The sequence below is a fragment of the Bos taurus genome, chromosome 25 (assembly GCF_002263795.3).
Source record: "Bos taurus isolate L1 Dominette 01449 registration number 42190680 breed Hereford chromosome 25, ARS-UCD2.0, whole genome shotgun sequence".
Taxonomy (NCBI): domain Eukaryota; kingdom Metazoa; phylum Chordata; class Mammalia; order Artiodactyla; family Bovidae; genus Bos; species Bos taurus.
This window is the reverse complement of record NC_037352.1, coordinates 650,073-669,406: the sequence shown is the minus strand read 5'-3', so window position 1 is coordinate 669,406 and position 19,334 is coordinate 650,073. Positions and strand designations below refer to the sequence as shown.

General features: G+C 64.5%; 3 protein-coding genes across 4 annotated transcripts; 2 read left to right on the top strand and 1 right to left on the bottom strand.

Moving 5' to 3' along the window:
* Window positions 1-59: 59 nt before the first annotated feature.
* RPUSD1 (RNA pseudouridine synthase domain containing 1) lies at window positions 60-3,265 on the top strand. 2 transcript variants are annotated; one of them, NM_001075874.1, is made up of 6 exons: window positions 62-212; window positions 752-938; window positions 1,014-1,137; window positions 1,269-1,371; window positions 1,542-1,643; window positions 2,076-3,261. In NM_001075874.1, exons 2-6 carry the CDS (start codon window positions 757-759, stop codon window positions 2,489-2,491), a joined length of 927 nt encoding a protein of 308 aa, NP_001069342.1. In that variant the 5' UTR covers window positions 62-212; window positions 752-756; the 3' UTR covers window positions 2,492-3,261. The 2 variants fall into 2 exon arrangements, with proteins under 2 accessions (XP_024840690.1, NP_001069342.1); XM_024984922.2 differs by lacking the exon at window positions 1,542-1,643 and having other exon boundaries at window positions 60-212; window positions 2,076-3,265.
* Window positions 3,266-6,345: 3,080 nt separating this feature from the next.
* MSLNL (mesothelin like) lies at window positions 6,346-15,213 on the top strand. The gene is made up of 20 exons (XM_059881708.1): window positions 6,346-6,392; window positions 6,533-6,635; window positions 6,727-6,858; window positions 7,118-7,240; window positions 7,621-7,706; window positions 8,683-8,738; window positions 9,225-9,329; window positions 9,786-9,906; window positions 10,431-10,538; window positions 10,657-10,783; window positions 10,856-11,046; window positions 11,316-11,406; window positions 11,619-11,760; window positions 12,122-12,309; window positions 12,386-12,541; window positions 12,618-12,745; window positions 13,605-13,735; window positions 13,818-13,912; window positions 14,116-14,371; window positions 14,795-15,213. The coding sequence occupies exons 1-20, from the start codon at window positions 6,346-6,348 to the stop codon at window positions 15,037-15,039; spliced, it is 2,631 nt and encodes an 876-aa protein (XP_059737691.1). The 3' UTR covers window positions 15,040-15,213.
* Window positions 15,214-15,482: 269 nt separating this feature from the next.
* Window positions 15,483-19,066, bottom strand: MSLN (mesothelin). The gene is made up of 10 exons (NM_001100374.1): window positions 18,874-19,066; window positions 18,325-18,368; window positions 18,118-18,217; window positions 17,353-17,531; window positions 17,107-17,262; window positions 16,786-16,928; window positions 16,564-16,691; window positions 16,154-16,248; window positions 15,756-15,942; window positions 15,483-15,680 (listed from the first exon to the last, which is right to left on the bottom strand). Exons 1-10 carry the CDS (start codon window positions 18,956-18,958, stop codon window positions 15,586-15,588), a joined length of 1,212 nt encoding a protein of 403 aa, NP_001093844.1. The 5' UTR covers window positions 18,959-19,066; the 3' UTR covers window positions 15,483-15,585.
* Between the last annotated feature and the right edge of the window lie 268 nt (window positions 19,067-19,334).

Below are 19,334 nucleotides of genomic sequence, written 5' to 3'. Positions count from 1 at the left end.
TCGGGCGCTCTCCATTGGTCAGTAGGACCGCCCGTCCGTGCCGTGGGCGGGACGTGGGCGGGGCTGAGACCGCAGGCCGGGCCCGGCCAGGCGCACCTCTGTGGCCTGAATTATTGCTCCGGTACCACTGGGCCACGAGGCGCGGGACGCGAGTTCGGGAACCAGGGACAGGTCGCGGCATCGGAAGCCCGGACGGCGCAGCCCAGCTGCAGGTCGATCCCGGAGTGGGCAGGGGCGCGGGAAGGATTTGCAGCGGGAGTCCACCGGGCACCCTTCCGCCGGTGTCCATGAGACGGGGGAGGCGAGAGTTCCGCGGAGAGGAGCCAGAGCAGGGGGCGTCTGCGTGGGCGAGAAAGGGCCCCGTCTCCTGCTCTGTACCCGCCCCACTCAGGAAAAGGCCAATATCACGTGTCTGTAGCCCGCCTCGGGAAGAATCCGTGGGAGCGGGCTGGAGGGCAGGACTGCTTATCCCCACAGGCCCGGGTCTGGGAAGGACCGCCCCACAGCCAGAACTCAGGGCACCACTAGCTTGCCCTCTCCTAGCCAGAGCCCCCAACCAGTAGACGCCCTGCTCATCCCACTCAGAGGTTGGGAGTGCAGGCACACAGTCGGTCTACAAGCTTGCCTGACAGCATCAGTGGCTTCAGACCGACGGCCCTGGGGAGCAGGGGTGTTCAGGCCAGGTGGGCAGGGCTCTGATGCGGGCTAGGCAGCCCATAACCCCGTTCCACGCACTTGCCCCGCATTGCAGCCACCATGGAGCCAGGCAGCGTGGAGAATCTGTGTGTCGTGTACCGGAGCCATGACTTCCTGGTGGTGAACAAGCACTGGGACGTACGCATCGACAGCAAAGCCTGGCGGGAGACGCTGACCCTCCAGAAGCAGCTGCGGCACCGCTTCCCAGAGCTGGCCGACCCCGACACCTACTACGGGTTCAGGTACCCACAGTGGCTTCCACCGGGGGGGGAAGCAGCCCCCAACCCAGCCACCACTGAGCCTCTGCCCCATACTAGGTTCTGCCACCAACTGGACTTCTCCACCAGCGGGGCACTCTGTGTGGCTTTGAACAAGGCAGCCGCAGGCAGTGCATACAGGTGCTTCAAGGACCGGCGAGTCACCAAGGCTTATCTGGCTCTGGTAAGGCCGGGCTGGTCCTTGGGGCAGGAGCCTCCGACCCTCCGTCCACTTTGGTAGGCTGTGGATGTCAGGTGGGCTTCCCAGCAGTGGCGGGTGACCCCATGAGCAGCATGTGACCCCCTGCCTGGCAGGTGCGGGGGCACGTCCAGGAGAGCCGAATGACCATCAGCTACGCCATCGGCAAGAACAGCACAGAAGGCCGGACCCACACCATGTGCATTGAAGGCACACAGGGTACGGAGGGCAGGGGGTGGAGGGACCAGGGACACAGCCGTCCAGAGGGGACCCTGGATGAGCTGGGGCAACCAGGCCACATGACCGGGCTGCAGTGGACTCGGCCCCGGAGTGGCCTAACCCTAACCCTAACCCCAGCTATCTCTCTGAGCTTGCCTCGCTCCCCTCAGGTTGTGAGAACCCAAAACCAAGTCTCACAGAGCTGGTGGTCCTGGAACACGGGCTGTATGCAGGTGACCCAGTCTCCAAAGTGCTGCTGCAGCCCCTCACAGGTGTGTCCCGGATGTGTGCCCAGGGCCCCTGCTCCCTGCTGACGATGTCCTGCCTTGGCCTCTCCCAGCACAGGGCACCACAGTGTCCCCATCCTGCAGGGGAGGAACCTGCCCGGGAGCCCCCAGCATGCTGACCAGGCTCACTCCTGCCCCCCATGCAACCTCAGAATCTGCAGCCTCTTGCCCCACACAAGGTCTCTCTGGTCTGGGTTCTCAGCTGACTGGGCGCTGCTTTGGCCCTGCCCTCACCAGCAGCGTCCCAGAAGTCGCTTCTGTTTTGAGCTCTGACTTTGTGGCACGAAGCACAGGGAGGTCTAACGTCCCCAGGGGCTGCATGAAGCTTCAAGGACAGCACTTGAGCATGATGTGAATGGGTTTGGGGTGGGCACAGGGTTGTGCTCCCACCTGACTGCCCCCCTCTCCTCCCCAAAGGCCGGACGCACCAGCTACGTGTGCACTGCAGCGCCCTTGGCCACCCCATTGTGGGGGACCTGACCTATGGCCACGCCTTGGGCCAGGAGGACCAGCCATTCCGTATGATGCTGCACGCCTTCTACCTGCGCATCCCCACGAGCGCCGAGTGTGTGGAGGCCTGCACGCCCGACCCCTTTGTGCCCTCCCTCGATGCCTGCTGGAGCCCTCATACCCTGCTGCAGCCGCTGGACGAGCTCGTCCAGGTCCTGCGGGCCGCCCCAGACCCTGACCCCTCAGAAGGAGGCCCTGGGCCCTGCAGCCCCTGCACGCCCCTACCTGGGCCAGGCCGGCCCCCACCACCCCCCGAGACAGAGGTGCAGCGGGCCTCCTGCCTGCAGTGGCTATCGGAGTGGACGCTGGAGCCAGACAACTGAGAGCATCATACTAGGAGGGGAACAGCAGGCTGGAACCTGCAGGGCCGGGCTGCTGGTCAGAGCCCTGGACAGTCCCTGCAGCGGCCAGGCCTAGAGCTGGGCAGCTGCGATCACAGAGGACAGGACTCTTGGGCTGCAGGACCCACACTGGCCTCCGTCCCAACACTGCTCTCCAAATGGCCTCAACAGCGCCTCCCTGGTTCTAGAGCCTCAGCTCCAAGGACTGACTTGTAGATGTGATTGGGTCAACATGCAAGAGGCAGAGCCAGGACCTGGGCCAGCCTCAGGTGGGCTCCTTCTGGCCCCCTACCCCACCCCCCAGAGCACCCTGCTGCATATTGCTCTGCCTGGACCTCCGTGCCCGCCACCCCCAGCCTGGCTGGGTCCTCCGTCTGCAGACCTCTACACCCTGACCCCCGCCCCCCGTGCCAGGCTGGTCCTACCTTGTGCCTTTGCTTCTGCCAGATTCTGGCCCCTCCACTCACATGCTGAGCGTCTCGCGTGGAAGTGGGTGTGGGCCACACACGTGCCATCAGCCCCCTCAACCCCCACCACATGTCATTCCTGCAGGCCTGCCCTGAGCATTGCCCCATGGGGTCTTCCAGGCCCCTCGTTGCAGCTGCTGCCTCTACCGCCTGCCTGACAGTCCCCAGGCAGGACCTCCGCCTGGAGCCAGGGGATCCAGGCAGTCTGTCCATCCCAACAACGCGGCCCAGCTGCAGGCCCAGCTGGGCTCTGAGAATGGAGAATAAACGCTCAGTGACAACCTGCAAATGGCTGTGAATGTGCCTGATGTGGGAGCTTCAGGGGGGGCTGGTCCCCCACCACAACCCCTGCATGGGGCAGACCTTTGCCTTAGGTCCCCAGCAGGAGCCTGGATGGACCCTGTGGTCCTGGCTGCTGACCTGCCTACCCCCCACATGCAGAGAACAGCCTGCAGCCCTGCTGTGGGGGCCGGGCACAGAAGCTGGGTCAGCTGCATCCCTGGAGGACCCCCAGGTCCCCAACAAAAGCATCAGAGCATCCGCCAGGGCTCCCCGCAGAGCTGCTGCCCAGAAAGTGCCAACCTTGGGAATTCCAACATCTCAGAATGCCACAGGGCAGGGGACAGGGGCGGGGGGTGGCGCGTGCATGGGCCTCCTGGCAGCAGTCACACACCACGTCACTGTGCCCACCCAGGCGAGGCCCCTCCTCTTGACTGGCTAAGGCAGACAGGCCCTATTGTGGGGCTCCTGGGCTCAACCCAGCTGTGATCACAGCGAGAGCTCAGCCAGGGTGGAGCCAGAGGCAGCTGCCTGCCCAAAGGGTCTCTGAGACCCTGCCCCTGCTCCCTGCACTTCCATCCCCTCATCCTTAACAGCACTGGGGGCGTCCACAGGGCAACAGCCCGCACAGACAGATGCTTACCACGGCGGGCCAGCGCCAGCCTCCGTCAACCTGGGGTGGGGCGGGATAGTCTCCCCTCCCTGCACTCCCAGCCCCTCTGTCCTCACCAGAATGGCCCCTCCACCTCCCTCCCACTGTCTTCCTCCTCTGCCCTCCTCTCCCTGCCACCTGCCGCCCCCACCCTAACCCAGCAACTTACCTGTTTCCTCCCCTCCTCGGGCCCCTGCGGAGCCTCAGGGGCCGTGTCAGCCTGGCTCCCCTGAGCCCCTCAGCCCCAGTGCAGGCTCCGCCCGCAGCCCGTGCTGGTGAGAGTCTTCATGGAGGATGAAGGGTGGTCCCTGAAGGACTCTCCATGAGCCCACCTAGTGCAGGCTTCCGGCCCCTCCCCTGGCCCCCTCGCAGCCGCACCCGCTACACCTCCCGCTCAGCCATCATGCCTGCTGCCACCACAGGGTTCACTGCTGCCCCCGGCCCCTCACAACCTGTCCTGGGCCTGCAGTGGACTTTGGAAGTCCCTCGGACACACCCTGTTGCTTCCTAGCTGCTGGCACCTGCCAGAGGGTCTGGGCCCACAGGGGCTGCGGCTGCGGCAGGACCATCCTGACAGCTTCCCTTGCAGGTGGCCTCCCTACCCAGCTCAGGCCGGGCCACCCCAGAGCACCCCAGGGAGCGGCCAAGTCTCTGTCCTTGTGCCCCAGCAACTGGGCACCGTGGGGCAGGCGGGGCTCCTGTTATGTCTCCCTGGAGCACAGGTCCTGAACTCATGAGGGCGTTTCCCGTGCCAGGACAGAGAATCGTTTTTCTCCAGCGGGCCAGCGGAACCGCTGTCCACCACCCTCGGGTCCCAGGAAGCTGCTGGTGAGGCCAGGGAGCCAAAGGCTACCCCACCCCCTCCCTTCCGGAGCCAGGAGTCCGCCCCCACCCCACCCTCACCACCTTGCCACAGGGACGGGGACACACAGCCACCGCTGCCATGTGCCAGATTTCAGGACCTGCTTAGTGCCGAGGGGCCTGGGAGGTCAGCCAGGCTGGGGCCTGGGGCCAACCCTGACTGCTGGGCGGCAGGGTGGGACCTACTGGTGGGGAGGGCCTGGAGGAAAGCCAAGGGCACACAGGACCCACTGCAGAGCACAAGCCTGCTCAGGGCCCAGGGGCTGAGCCTGCAGAGCAAGCGACAAGACAGATGGCAAGAGGGCTGGACTGGACAGACAGGCGGCCACAGGGGCAGTAAGGCAAGGTGGGAGGGTGGCAGGGCCCGTGGGTGCCAGCTGCCCTGGGGATGCCCCATAGCCTGGCTTCTCTCCCTTGAGAGCCCCCCCATCCCCTCTGAGAGCCCCCAGGGCCAGATCTTGACCTGCTCCCTAGGGGTAGCCTGCCCCCCACCACTGGCGCCTGGGCTAAGGCCTCAGAGCCCAGACATGGGGTCCACCTGCCGATCTGCCCCCCACAGCCTACTGTGGGCAGCCCACAGAGGTCACACTCCAGGGGCACGATGCTGGCAGCTCAGGAGCCCAACCCGGCCATAGGGCCCAATCCCACTCCCGCTTACCTGCTTGGCCAGTCAGGCCTCAGTCTCCCCATCTGTAAAACGGGCTGGCGGGGGCAGAGCCCATGAGCAGTACGTGGCAAAGCTGGGGACAGAGGGCCTTTCTACAGCTCGGCACTTGCCTTGTTGCTGTGTTCATCTGTCCACCCGGAGCCTGGGGTGCCCTGGAGGCTGAGCCCAAATAGGGTAGCGAGCGTCTTCCTCCTGCACTCACTGACCTGTAGGGAGTGTCCTCCGCCCGGCCTGGGCTCTTGGGTGGGTGGAGACCCCATCATCAAGTGACGACTGAGCGCTTGAGAACTGACTGGCCAGCCTCGGGGGGTCAGTGCTGGGGCCCAGAGTGAGACTGCCCACCTCCCATGGGGTCCACCCCCTGAACCCCACCCTCTACAGACTCTAGGGGTCACTGTTGGGCCAGCAGGACAGGGACTCACTGGACAGCTTTCAGGAGGGAGGGACTGTCTCCACTGGCTCTGGATGCCCTCCAGCTGTCGATGCTGTGGCTGGCCTTCTAGGGGTCAGGGAGTGGCCCTCAGCTGGTCCCTCCAACCCTCAGTCTCCCAGAGTCAGCGCCTTGGCTTGTATGTGGCTGGCTTGATGGGCATGTGGCCCTGGGTGAGCTGGCCCTGCCAGGAGGGGGCAGATGTGGTGAAAGCCAGAGGCTGGGCACGAGGCATGTGTGACCGGCATGGTCCTCCCATCAAGGCTGCCTGCACACTCTCCTTGTCCCACAGCGCACACATGTGTGGACACGCATGGGAAGCTCTGCTCCAGTACCCACAGAATAGAAACACACCACACATGTCACTCAACCCAGATGCCACAGTGGGGCCACGTGTGCCTGAGATCCCTGCTGGGGACACACACGCACCTCCTGCACATGTATGCATGTAGGGGTGTGTGCTCCTGGGGATGCGTAGACATGCATGTGTGCTCATACATGGATGCCAGCACACACGTCAAGTGCAGGTGCGCACACGTACAGGTGTACACGCGACCCTCAGGGCAAGATCATGCCTGAGCCAGGCCCCCCTGAGTGGGGAGGGATGTGTGCTGGACTGCTGCCAACCGTGAGCTAAGCCTCCTGCTCCCGTGGGGCTGGGGAGCAGGTGCCCGCTGTGCCTGGGGCCTCCAGGGGCTGACAAGGCAGCGTCACCTGGTATAGCCCCACCCCCTCCTCTACACATCTACCTGGAGGGCGTCGCTGCCAGAGTGGGTGGCTGGCAGGGCAGGGTGCTGAGCGGGTCATGGAGGTGAGCGGAGACATGGGCGCTCCCACCTTGCACCACCCCTGTGCTCTAAGGCTCAGTTGCAGGGGCTGACCCCGAGTGGGCTGGACCCCGTGTCTGGAGTCTACAGCATCCCTGCGTCCAACATCTGCCGTCTGGACCCCAAGCAGCCTCCCTCCAGGACAGACGGCATTCTTAGTGCTCAGGTGAGGGGCAGGGAGGGGCCGGAGCCACCACCCAACGGACACACAGGGGCCCAGCTGTGAATCGGGCCTCCTTGCAGCCCGGGGCAGGTAGCTGAGCCCCTATGAGCCTCCATCAAGCCCCATGTGGGGTGCTTACCTCCCCATCTTCTTCGTGCAGAGCCCAGAGGCCCGCAGGTACCCCAAGCCAGCAGTCCACGCATGGCCATGGCCCGGGGACTCGCAATGAGGACGAGGCTCCCTGCCGCTGCCCCCACCCCAGGCCTATTTTGGCCCCTACCACGGCCAGGGCGCCCAGCAGGCTGCAGCATGGGTTGTGCCCGTGGCCAGGTCACACTGGGCATCCGAGATCTGGGAGGGGAAGGGGGCTCCCTGGGCGCCGGGTGTGGGGTGAAGCTGGGTGGCACCAGGGGAGGTCGGGGCCACCAGGCCTCTCCCAGCTGCTGCAGGCACTCACTGGATCCTGGAGGTCCACCACCCATCCCGCTCCCCAAAGCTGTCGAGAGATTTGCTCATGGGAGACAAGGCAGCCGAGCCCATGGGTCCCCTGAGTCTGACCTGCAATAAGAAAAGCCCTAGAATCTGGCCTGGCTCCCCCACAGCCCCACTGCTCCCTTTTGTTCCAGAGATTCACTGTTTGTGGGTTGTGCCTGAGACATGGCTGCAGCCCAAGATTCGAGGTCCCCTGCCCCTTGTGACCCTGGGTGGTGACCTCCCCTCTGCAACTCCCTCCCCCGGCCTCACCACCTTCCATCTCCTGTCCAGCTTGACCTGGACCCACTGCCTGTGACCCTACTGCCTTCCTGCCAGGACGACCTGTCGGCACCACACAGCCATGGGCCCCAGAGCAGGTGAGACAACTCTCCCTCCCCCTCTTGGAGGGCAGCGCCCACGGCTGGCTCCCGGCGGGTGGCAGAACCACGCTTCCCCCTCCTGAGCCTCTACCTGGGGTCCTGGCCTGGGCCCACCACTGGGGGTCAGGGGAGCAAAGGGGGCGGCACAGATGGGGCATTGGGCTGTGGGGACAAGGCAGGGACAGGGGGCCATGGCCAGGAAAGACTGAGCATTTGAGGAGCAGGAGGAGGTGGGTGCTGACCCCTGTCCCCTGTTTCGGGGTCTTGGGGCTCAGAGTAAGAGGGCAGAACCGTAGGGGTGGAGGGAGAAGGTGCACTTATGTGGACACTGCTGGGCCCGTGTGCAGGCCATCACATAGGTGTGCGCGTGCTTCCTGACACAGTCACATGCCGCCACCCACACATGCATACACACTGTCACACACACGTGTACACATTGTCACATATACGCGTACACACCACCACACACATGCACGCACACCACCACGTGTGTATGTGCACACCGCCACACATGAGCATGAGCACTGTCAACCGTGTACACATCATCACACACGCACATACACACCATCACACATGTGTGTACACTGCCTCACCAGCAGCCACACAGATACACTGTGTGGGCATGAAGGCCACCACAGACATGTACACCCCACCACATGTGTGGCTACACCACCACACGGGTACGAGGTGCACACGCGTACAGCACCGGACAGAAGACACACTGCCACACACGCCTGCCTGTCAGAGGTGCCCAGCAGGCTCGGGGCCAGGCGGGCGCATAGATGCCCAGCTCCCCAGGTGGCGCTCCCCAGCGTCAGGGGCAGTCACAAGCCCACCCGGGATGCAGGGCCCTGGCGGACCCACACGGGACGCTCCCACACATGTGCGCGTGGCCTGTTCTGTTCCAGGTGCCCTGGTGAGCCCGGGCCTCGCCCTCCTGGTGTCACTCACTGCCCACTGCTCTCACCCCCAGGCCGAGGGCGCCTCCCAGGGAGGCCTGGATGCCAGCAGGGCTGACCTGTGGGCCAGGTGAGTGCAGGCTCCGCGTCCACAATCAGGTTTCCTGCAGCAGAGTCCCTGGGTGGGAGTGAGGAGGGACGACCTCCAGGGTCTGCTCACGACGTGCGGGCATGGCCGAGCAGGGCTCCAATACAGAGTCCTGGCCCCAGTGGCCCAGGTCACTCGCTGGAGATGGCTCTGGGCCTCTGGGGTCCTGCACCGGAGTCACACCCACACGGCTGGGACAGGCCCCCCTCCGCGGCCTGGAGACAGTTACTTCCTGTTCTGAGGCCTCTCAGTTTCGTTCTCTCCACCCTGAACCTGGCTGCCCTCTCAGGCCCCAAGACTGAGACCCATCTAGGGGGTCTCCTGGTGGGGGCTGGAAGTCACTGGTCTGCCCCATCAACGGACCAATCAACTGAACCACCAGGCAGGGCTGCAGGCCCAGCTGGACCAGTCGGGCCCTGGGTGTGGTCTTGTGAGATCTGACCCTCGCTGGTACACGGGTCTTCTTAGAGTCACACCATGAGGACAGCCTGGCTGTGGGCACCCAACAGGTGCCCTCCAAACCCTCAGCCATCCTGGGGCCTTGGAGCCCTAAGCCCCAGAACTGGGCCCCTGGTACACGGCCTCAGACCCAGAGTCTGGACAGGGGTCACTTTTTTTTTTAATGTTTATTATTTTTTAAAAATGTATTTGGCTGTGCCGGGTTTCATTTGCAACATGCAGAATATTGTCTTCACTGCACACACGGGATCTTTAGTTGTGGCATACAAACCCTTAGTTGCAGCATATGGGACCTAGCCCCACCAGGAATCGAACCCAGGCCCCCTGTATTGGGAGTGTGGAGTCTTAGCCACTGGACCACCAGAGAAGTCTCTGGACAGGGGCTCGTTGTAAGCCCTCGTCTTGGCTTGGAGCCTTGGCACCACAAGGGTGCCCATGGAGTGGGGACGTCCACACCTCTTGCATCTCTCACCCTCACCCCAAGTTGAGGAGTCTGACCTCCATCCCGAAGACTGCAGTCTGGGGCCCCCACTCCCTCTGCCCCTCACCGTCAGCCTCCTTTCTGCCCAGGGCCAGCGCTTCCCTCCTGCAAGGTTTCTGGTGCCAGCCGGCAAGCCAGCTGTCCCGCGACCAACTTGCAGCTCTCATCAGGAGGATGGCAACGCAACACGTCCTCCTCAGAGCCTGGCAGGTCAGCGGCAGCCACCACCAAGACTGCTTGGGGGTCGAGGGCAGGGGGGGACTCCCTGGAGAAGGGCCCCAGGGACAGGCAGGAAGGAGGCGCCCCTAGCAGGGGGCCCCGGGCGGCACAAGGCCAGGATCGGGGTCAGGACGCAGGGTAGTTCTCCTGGAGCGCGAGGGCCACTGTACCGACAGTCTTATTATAAAATTAATGTAAAATCAGTAATACATTTGACATGACCTGAGGGGAACGGGACAAGATGTCCAGCAGGGGGTGGATTGGGTAAGTGGACCCTTAGTGAGCCACCACGGTGGGCCTGACACCGGAGGGGAGGGGCTCTGGGGCTGGTGTTCCCTGTCCTCTTCTCACCTGGAGGTGGATGCAGGAAGAGGCGGACAGGAAGTCAAGTGACAGAGAGCTGCCAGGCAGGAGGGGTTGGTGGACACGGGACAGAACTGAGAGGTGGGTGGGGGCTCCAGGGAGGTCCCAGTCAGAGCGGAGGGCCCAGGAGAGCCCAGGCCATGCAGTGAGTGATGTGCTGCCCGCCCTGCCCAGCTCAGCTGCCTGGCCAACCTGGCCGCCCGACAAGGCCTCCAGGGCGACTTCGAGCTCCACCCCCCCGACCTGCTGCTCTTCTATAAGTGAGTGCCCTTCCCCACCCAGCACCTGGCCGTGCGGGCTGAGCACGCTCCCGGGGGCACCTCCGTCACTCAGAGGCCCCCCGTCGGCCCTCCCAGCGGCCCCCCAACCTTTCCGCAGCCTGACGCAGGTGAAGGAAGCGGACTGCCGGGCCTTCATCCGCCGCGCCGCCCAGGGAGACACAGAGTTGCTGGCCAATCTGCCCGACCAGAGGACCGCCCTGCGGCACAGGGCCCTGGTCTGCTTGGTAGGCGCCGTGGGCTTGCTGGCCGGGTGATGGGCTGTGGGACCAGGCTCATGCTGACCTGCTATCCTACAGGGAGGGCCCCAGCCAAGGCTCAGCGCCTCCGACCTGCTGCTCCTCGGGGTCCTGGTGTGTGACATGGACGCTTCCAGCATCGTGGCAGCAGACCCCCATGTGCTGCAGAACCTGCAGCACTGTCCCCGGCTCACAGCTGCCCAGCAGGCTGCCCTCAACAGGCTGCTGGCCAGTGGCAGGACGGTCCTCGGGTGGGTGGGGGCCCCTCCCTTCTGCCTAGGCCTCCCCTCCTGCAGATGAGAGAAGAGGCAGCCTGGGGGTTGATGTTCACAGCCCCACTGACCTCCAAGTCTGACCCAGCTCATGCCCCACACTGACCCTGCAGCCCATGGGGTACCCAGAGACCTGGGGTGGGAGCGTCCACCGGGCAGGCCCTGGGAACAGCACTCGGGGAGGGCAAGTGGCCTGACGGGTCCCGGCGCTGCTCAGAAACCGACTCGGAGCCCCCTTTGCACACCAGGCCCCCCAGCTCCTGGAACCTGGAGAGGCTGTGGGCTCTAGGACGCCTGGCATCATACATAAGCCCCGGGCTGTGGATGCAAGTGAAGGAGGTAGGTCAATGCCCCAGGTGGAGTGATGGGGGGGAAGGGGGATCCAGCCGACCTTCCACCAGCCTGTCCAGCCCTGAGGGCCGGCCTGCAGCCACTCTGATACCCAAGTGGTGTCCCCAGTCATTCCCCGTCATGGAGTTTCTGTCTGAGGGGAAGGAGAAGGGAACAAGTGGCCCTCCCCAGGGTGTGGACTCTCCAGGCCCGCCCGCCAGGCCGTGGGCCTGGACTTCTTCCGCAGCATAGTGGCCGCGTGCCGGGCAGGGCAGCTCAGGCAGCGTGATGCCAGGCGCTTTGTCACCAGCTTCCTCGAGGCCAAGTCCAAGGCGGTGTCCTCACCGTCCAAGCGGGACACAGGTCAGTGTGGCCACCATGGCCTGGGGATGCTGCATTCCCCTCCGCTTGGGTTTCTCATCCTGCAGTGGGGGCCCCAGAGGCATGGCACCCTCTGCCTGGACCTCCTGAGCTTGGCCAGGGCCTGCGTCCTGGCCAGGGGGAGTGGTCAGAGTGGTCAGCCCCAACTGGTGGGGCTGGTTTGGGCATTGAGATCAAGGTCAGGGTTGACTCAGCCTGGTCTTGGCCAAGTTTTTGGCTGGGAGTCAAGCTTGGAAAGAGTCAAGGTTAGGAGTGAGGTGGGGCCCAAAGTCAGCAGTGGTGTTCAGCTCAGGCAGAGGCTGACCAGCCAGGTCCTAAACACCAGCACCCCACCGTACCACAGGGAGACCCTGCATCCGTGGCAGCATCACTGCGGCCACCCTGCACGATGACCTCTTCCTGATGCGCTACGACTGCGGGCAGCTCGAGTCCTGCCTGGGCAGCAGTGTGCTCAGGGCCAACCTGGACCCCCTGCTGCAGCACCCGCTGCCTGCCGAGTGCCAGCAAGTCGTGAAAGCTAAGCTAGCTAGGGTGTGCCAGGGCCTGGTGGTGGGAGGGGGTAGGGGGTCACGGTGTGGCCTGACCACCACCTGCCACCCACCTGCAGGTCTACCCGGGCGGAGTCCCTGAGGAGCAGCTGCGGCTCATCCCCTCGCTGCTCTACCTCTACTCCCTCTCGGAAATCGGCCAGTGGCACATCACGTCCAAGGACACGGTCGTGACCCTGTTGGCTCCAGACGGGGCCCTGGAGAACCAGACCGAGGTGAGGGTGGGTTGGGGTGTGGTGGGCAGGAGACGCTCGCTGACCCTGGCCTTGCTGACCCCAACCTTGCCTGCAGGCCATCCTGCAGAAGTTCCTGGACCACAATGGCACCGTCACTGGTGCGCTGCTCGTGGCCATCGGGGGCTCTCGCCTCTGCTGGATGAGCCCCCGGCAGATCCAGGACATCCGGCCCTCAGAGTTCCGGTGAGCCCCCCTCAGAGTTCCGGTGAGCCCCGCTCTGAGTTCCGGTGAACCCCCCTGCTCAGAGTTCTGGTGAGCCCCCGTCAGAGTTCCAGCCCCAACTTCGGAGCCAGCTCCACTCTTCAGCCAAGGCAGGCCCAGGTCGGGGCCCAGGCCAGGCCTTCCGAGGTCACCAGCTTCCCATGGCCGCAGTGACAAAGGTTTACAAGCAGAGTGACTGAAAGCAACAGAATCGTGTGCTCTCATAGTCTGGAGACCAGAAATCTGAAATCCAGGCATCAGCAGGGCCGTGCTCCCTCTGAGACCTGAAGGGGAGGCTCCTTCCTCCTCTCCCAGCTTCGGGGGCCCCATCACCCATCTCTGCCTCCCTGTGCATACACTCCCTTCTTCTTCGGACACCAGCCATTAATTTAGGGCCCACCTTAAGTGAGTGTGTGCCGACTCACTGGAAAAAACCCTGATGCTGGGAAAGTTTGAGGGCAGGGAAAGGGAACGACAGAGGATGGATGGTTGGATGGCATCACCGACTTGATGGACATGAGTCTGAGCAAACTCTGGGAGATGGTGAAGGACAGGGGAGCCTGGCGTGCTGCAGTCCATGGGGTCGCCAAAAGCCCGACACGACTCAGAGACTGAAGAACTAAGTCAGGGTGACCACATCTTAATCTGATTACGTGTACAAACAGGGAAGACCCTATCTCCAAATCAGATCACACTGTGAGGTTCTTGGTGCACCTCGTCCACACTACGGAGCCCAGTACCGAGGGCAAGGGGAAAGCCGCGGTTCGGGGTGAGAGGGCGGGGCCGGTGTCCCCAGGTGAAAGGCCCCTGGCCTGCCCACGAGCCGCGCCCCCTCCCGCAGGCTGGCCGGGGCCCTGGACATCTCCTCCTGCCCTCAGACCCGCAAGAACGTGCTCTTTGACAAGGCCCGGGAGGCCTTCGCCAGCGCCAGCACCTCGGACACCTACTACCGCTTCATGCGCCCCTACCTCGGTGAGACCCGGGCGGGCGTGGGGCCCTCCTCCCGGAGCCCCGCCCCTCGAGGCCCCGCCCCTCACCGCTGCCCCGCCCCTAGGCGGTGCCCCGGTGGAGGAGCTGCGGCACCTGGCCCAGGCTAACGTCTCCATGGACATCTACACCTTCACCAACCTGAACCCCCGAGTGCTGCAGGTGGGTGGGGGCTGCCCGTCAGGGGGAGTCGGGGAGCCTTAGGTTACGGTCTGCAGGCCCCAACACCCCAAAGTCTCAGGTGTGCAGACAGTGTGGGCCCCAGGTCACTTCTCCAAGGTGTTTCGCAGGGTCTTACCACCCCCGCCCCCGGCCAAGTGCTGACCCCGCCCCTTCCCTCCTCCACCCTTCACTGCCTCCCGCAGAGCCTGACCGTGGGCAACGTGACGACGCTGCTGGGTCCGAACGTGGGGGACCTGCAGAAGGCTCGGAGCCACCCCATCATCAGCTCCTGGCTCCGCAGCCTCAATCGGTCAGCCCTGAGCGAGCTGGGCCTGGACACGGACGCTACCAGCCCCACCAGCTCTGCCCACTCGACCACTGGGACGCCCAGCACCACCCTCTGGACGCGCCATCAAGCCCCCACCTCAGAAGGGCCTGGGAGCACCGCCCCCAGCTCGGGTACCCTGCACCCACCCTCCCCCTGGGGTGGGCCATCCCCCCTCTGCTTTGTGGGCCCTTCCCCGCCCCCTCAACCTGACACGCACTACTGGCTTCTCTTTCGCCCAATCTCATTCTCTGCTGGTGACGCTTCCCATGTGCCTCCTTGGGTGACACATGGGTGACTCTGACTTAGCTCTGCATTGCCTGCTGAGTTAGTGAAGACACAGTCACCTCCCCAAACCTGCTGAGCAGCAGAAAGTGGAGGATAGGGGAGCTCTGAGGTCCCGGTTGGGGGCCAGAAGAGCGGCCCGACCTGGGGGTCCTCACCACTCTTCCCCACCTTCAGGGGCGGCGGGAACTGTGGGCCCTGAGCCTGGGACGCAGGGCAGCCTGGGAGCTCCCAGCTGGGCTGAAGGTGCTCCCTCTGTGTCCTACCTGCAGGCAGCCCACCAGCCCCCCTAGGGTACCTGCCACTGGCTGTGGCCCTGACTGCAGGCCTCCTGTGGCTGCTGTATGGAGGCACCCCAAGGCCCAGCTGGGACCACCTGCAGGGCATCTGCAGCTTGGTGGAGGACCGCACTGCCCCAGCTCCACATGCAGGAGAACAGGGGTTGGCACGTGGAGCTGGACGCCTGCCTAGACCAAGATGCAGGTCCCAGGGGACCTGGCCACATCCCCCATCCTAGGGGCCTGCAGGGCCAGTCCCTGCCTACGCCCAGCTCCCAGGACCTGGAGCTAGAGCGAGGGCCTGGGCCCGGGGTCACGGCCCCAGCCAGTGAGGGAGATGCTGCTCCTGTGCTCAGGCTTCTTCCATGGACTGACTTGGCCAACTGACTTGAATAAAGGACAAGGTGATCTTCCTGCCTGTGTCCCTTTGATCTGGGCCTGAGGAGGGACAGAGCCCCTCTCAGCTGGGATCAGCACTCCAACTGGCCATCTCCCGGGGCAGCTGTGTCACCAGAAGCCACCTGGACCATTGGCCTGGACTCGGGGGAGATCCTGCGTGGAAACAGCGCCAGGAAGTGCGCTTCCAAGTGCGCGTGGGAGGGGCTGCAACCCAGGCGGCCCTGTGCAGGGGGCACAGCCGTCAGGGCTCCCCTTCAGTCCTCAGAACACCACGGGGCACCTCTACAAGAGGAGGGTGGGGTTCTTTTATTGAGCTCCAGAGCCCTTGGGGTCCAAGCCCGGCGGGGTCTCCATGCAGCGCTGGTCGCCAGGCCACAGCAGCAGGCTCAGCTCAGGACCAAGACCAGGAGCAGACTTGCGGTCACAGTGAGCACGGGTCCCGGCCCTTGTCCGAGGCGGTGGGGGCCTCCCGAGGAGGCCTCTGCACAGAGAAGAGGCGCCTCAGCCCCTGCCCCTCACTCTGCCCAACACCGCCCAGCCGGCCACCCCAGCCCACCTCGTCCGCGGAGGTCCAGGACCAGGTAGCCGTTGGGGACGCCGCCGACGAGCCCCAGCCCCAGCCTGTCCAGGTCCTCCTGCGACTGCCGGGATATCCAGTCCCGCAGGAACATGTTCCCTGTCTCAGCCTTCAGGCCTACCAGGTTTGGGCCCAGAAGTTTCTGCACCTCGGCCACGGTTAGCGACTGCCAGAGCCCGCAGGTGGCGGTCAGAGTCATCCTGCCTTTTCCCAGAGGCTTCGGGCTTCTCCTGCGCCCAAACCACCCCAACATCCCACCCACGGACCCCGCCTTAGCCTCTGTAGGCCCTGGAAGGGGCTTTGATGGCCGCCCCTCCCAAGACCCCGCCCCTAGAGGCCCCGCTCACGGGAGGCCCCGCCTTTCCCCGCCGTCCTACCAGCACCGCCTCTGTTGTCAGTTTCTTGAATGCCGCCGCGTCTATACTGATGTTCTGCGAAGTAAAAACCCGCAGGTCTTCCGTGGAGGCCCCACCTGCCCTCGGGGAGAGGAGCCCCCAAGTGTGAGACCGTGCAGCAGCCCCCAGTCCCACCCTCTGACCGCAGGCTACCAGAAGCCACTTCTTTTACCAAGAGTCCCTTTTCCTAAGGAATTCCTGGGCCCCTGATTTGCCTGCTGACCACCTGACCCTCTGGGTTGAAGGAGAGGTTGGAGGTGCCCAGAACTCACAGGGTCTCAGCCAACACACACTTGGAGGGACAGACTGTGAACACTGGTCACGCCGCCAGTGGACTGCCCAAAGACGGGGGAGCCTCAGGCATCATTTCCCCTGTATCTTCCCGGGCTCACCCAGGAAGGGCTTGATCCTTGTGAAGTATTCAGACCCGCTGACGTTCTGGAAGGCCATGTGGGCCTTGTGGTAGAGGACAGCCATCTGCGGTGGGCTGCACGCGTCCAGGTCCTGGGGTGTGGTCATCCTGGGGAGGCGGCATGGGGCCGGGCAGCGAGCTCGGAGCACAGCGAGCTCGGAGCACAGCACTCCCACCACCCCCGACAGACCCCAGGACTCACCAAAGCACGCTGAGCTGTACGGAGTCCAGCTGCTCAGGGCGGAGGAAGCACAGGTAGGCAGGGCGGAAGATGGCCAGGGTGTCCAGGGCGGCCTTATCCAGCTGGCCTCCTCCCCCTACATAGCGGGCAATCAGGGCAGCCACCTGTGGGAGAAGGCCACTCAGTGGCTTGGGGCAGGGAGAGATGTATGCCCTGGGCCTTGACCACCTCACGACCTGTGCCACCCCCAGGCCTGTGCCATCTCACACTGACCACCCCCCTCACTGGGCCTGCACAGCCTCACAGCCAATGTCTGCCCCCTCCCACCCCCACAGCTCTCACCTGAGCATCCACACCACGCCCTTGGCTGACTTTGAGCAGAGATTTCACGGTGTCCAGGGAAGTCACATTCCACTTGTGGATGTCCTCAGGGGTGACGTAAAGGAAGAAGTAACTCAGGCGCTCGATCAGGGACTGGGGGTACCCCTGCGGGTAGAACTTCCAGGGGAAGGGACTGTGAGGGCCGCCGCCATGACTGGGGCAGCGGGGATGGCCGAGCTGTGGCAGGCGGGCTGAGCCCTGAACTACCTCATCCAGTTTGCGCTTGAAAATGTGCAGCTGCTGGTAGGTGAAGGGAATCAGGTTCACTTGTCTCATCTGCGTGGCCAGCAGGGCCCCGTCCACACAGGCCTCCAGCTCCCACTCCTCATAGAAGAAGAGGTTCTCATCCACCACTTGGGCCTCCCGCCCCGGGGGGCAGGCCTTCTCTGCAGGGACAGCCAGGGGGTGAAGGGTGCTGGGCTTCTCCCGTCAGCCTCCTCCTCCTCCCGCAGGGTCTCCCTTCGCTGAGACCCTGAGCAACACACGACTCTCTGGGCCTCGGTTTGAAAAGTGAAAGTCGCTTAGATGTGTGCAACTCATCAGTCCGTGGAATTCTCCAGGCCAGAAGACTGGAGTGGGTAGCCTTTCCCTTCTCTAGGGAATCTTCCCAACCCAGGGATCGAACCCAAGTCTTCCACATCGCAGGCAGATTCTTTACCAGCTGAGCCACCAGGGAAGCCCAAGAATACTGGAGTGGGTAGCCTATCCCTTCTCCAGTGGATCTTCCTGACTCAGGAATAGAACCAGGGTCTCCTGAGTTGCAGGTGGATTCTTTACCAACTGCGCTATCAGGGAAGCCTGGGTCTCCATTTACTCATCATCAAATGGCGCGATTCTATTCACTCTCCCGCGTTATCATGATTGAAGGAGCTCAGTGGCCAGGAAGGGCCGCAGGTAAGGTAGAGGAGACCTCACAGTGCTAGCCCCCAACCCCCGCCTCCTGACACCGATGGGGCTGGGCTGCATGCTCACTCTCTGTGCCCCGCCGGGCCCTCGGGAGGAGGACGGTCAGCTCAGGCTGCTGCCAGGACAGGTCCCGCGATGTGCGCTGCACACTTGAGCTCAGAAGAGCCTGAGAACAGAGCAGGGCTGGGACTGAGCGGGGAGTGTCCTGGGGTCCGAGGAACCCGCCCAACCAGGGCCAGAAAACGTTCCTCTGACTCCCCAGAGGGTCCTTACCAGTCCCACGTCTGCAGCCTGGGCCCTGGAAGGTAGAACCCAACCTGCAGGGAAGGGGACACCAGGCTTGAGGGGTGGCCAGGGGCTCCACCCTGGGAGGAAGGGGGCCACAGTGGTCCCTCCCGGCCAGCCCCTGGTGTCACAGCCCACGACACCCCACGAAGGAGCACAGGCCTCCCCATCCTCCTCCTGGGGCCCCTCTGCTCAGCGTAGGCAGACGCCTGTGCTGCGGGCACCCTCAGTTTGGCCTGTGCCCCCATCACTACCCTGCTTCGGCCTCCAGCCCCGCAGGGCAGGGGTTCCAGCAGGGCTGCCAGACACAGTCCCTCTCGGGGCAGAGACGAGGCCAGCCGCCTGCCTGCAACTCGCACCTGCTGACATTCAGGACACGGGGCTCCGAATTCAGGGGCACCGGACAGGGTGGGGGGCCCCGCCCACAGTGGGGGAGCACCGGCAGAGCCAGCAGAGCCTTTCCTGAGGCCCCGGCCCCCTGTGGACCCCTGCAGCTCTCCGCAGTCCAGCATCCGGCTACCCACCCTCAGTGCTCACCAAGGCAGAGAAGCAGGAGCAGGAGGCTGCCATGGGCGGGGGTCCCCCAGGACCCCAGGCGGGGCGGAGCGGTCTGCAAGGCCATGGTCTGCGGCGCTCTGATGTCCCCCACACTGTGTGCCCCTGTTGCGACACGGCCCCAAGCCCGTGCTAAAGGGGCACCAGGGCTGGAGGGCTCAGACCTGCACAAGCCTCCAGGGCGTCTGTGCGGCAGGCCCCCGGCACCAGCCGGCCCTGGCCCCGCCCATCTGGGAAGCCGGCCCCTCCTTCGGGGTCAGGGTGAGTCAGCCCGGCCCCCAGCCGTGAGGGCCCCAGCTGGCACAGGCCTCTCGCCCCCGCAGGGCAGGGCGGGGGCAGGGCAGTAGTCTCCTGTGAGGAGGCAGGGCCGCTGCTGGCTCTGGCTGACCTCAGTTCCCCACTCAACACTGGGGAGCTGAGCGGACCCCCACCCTACCCCACAA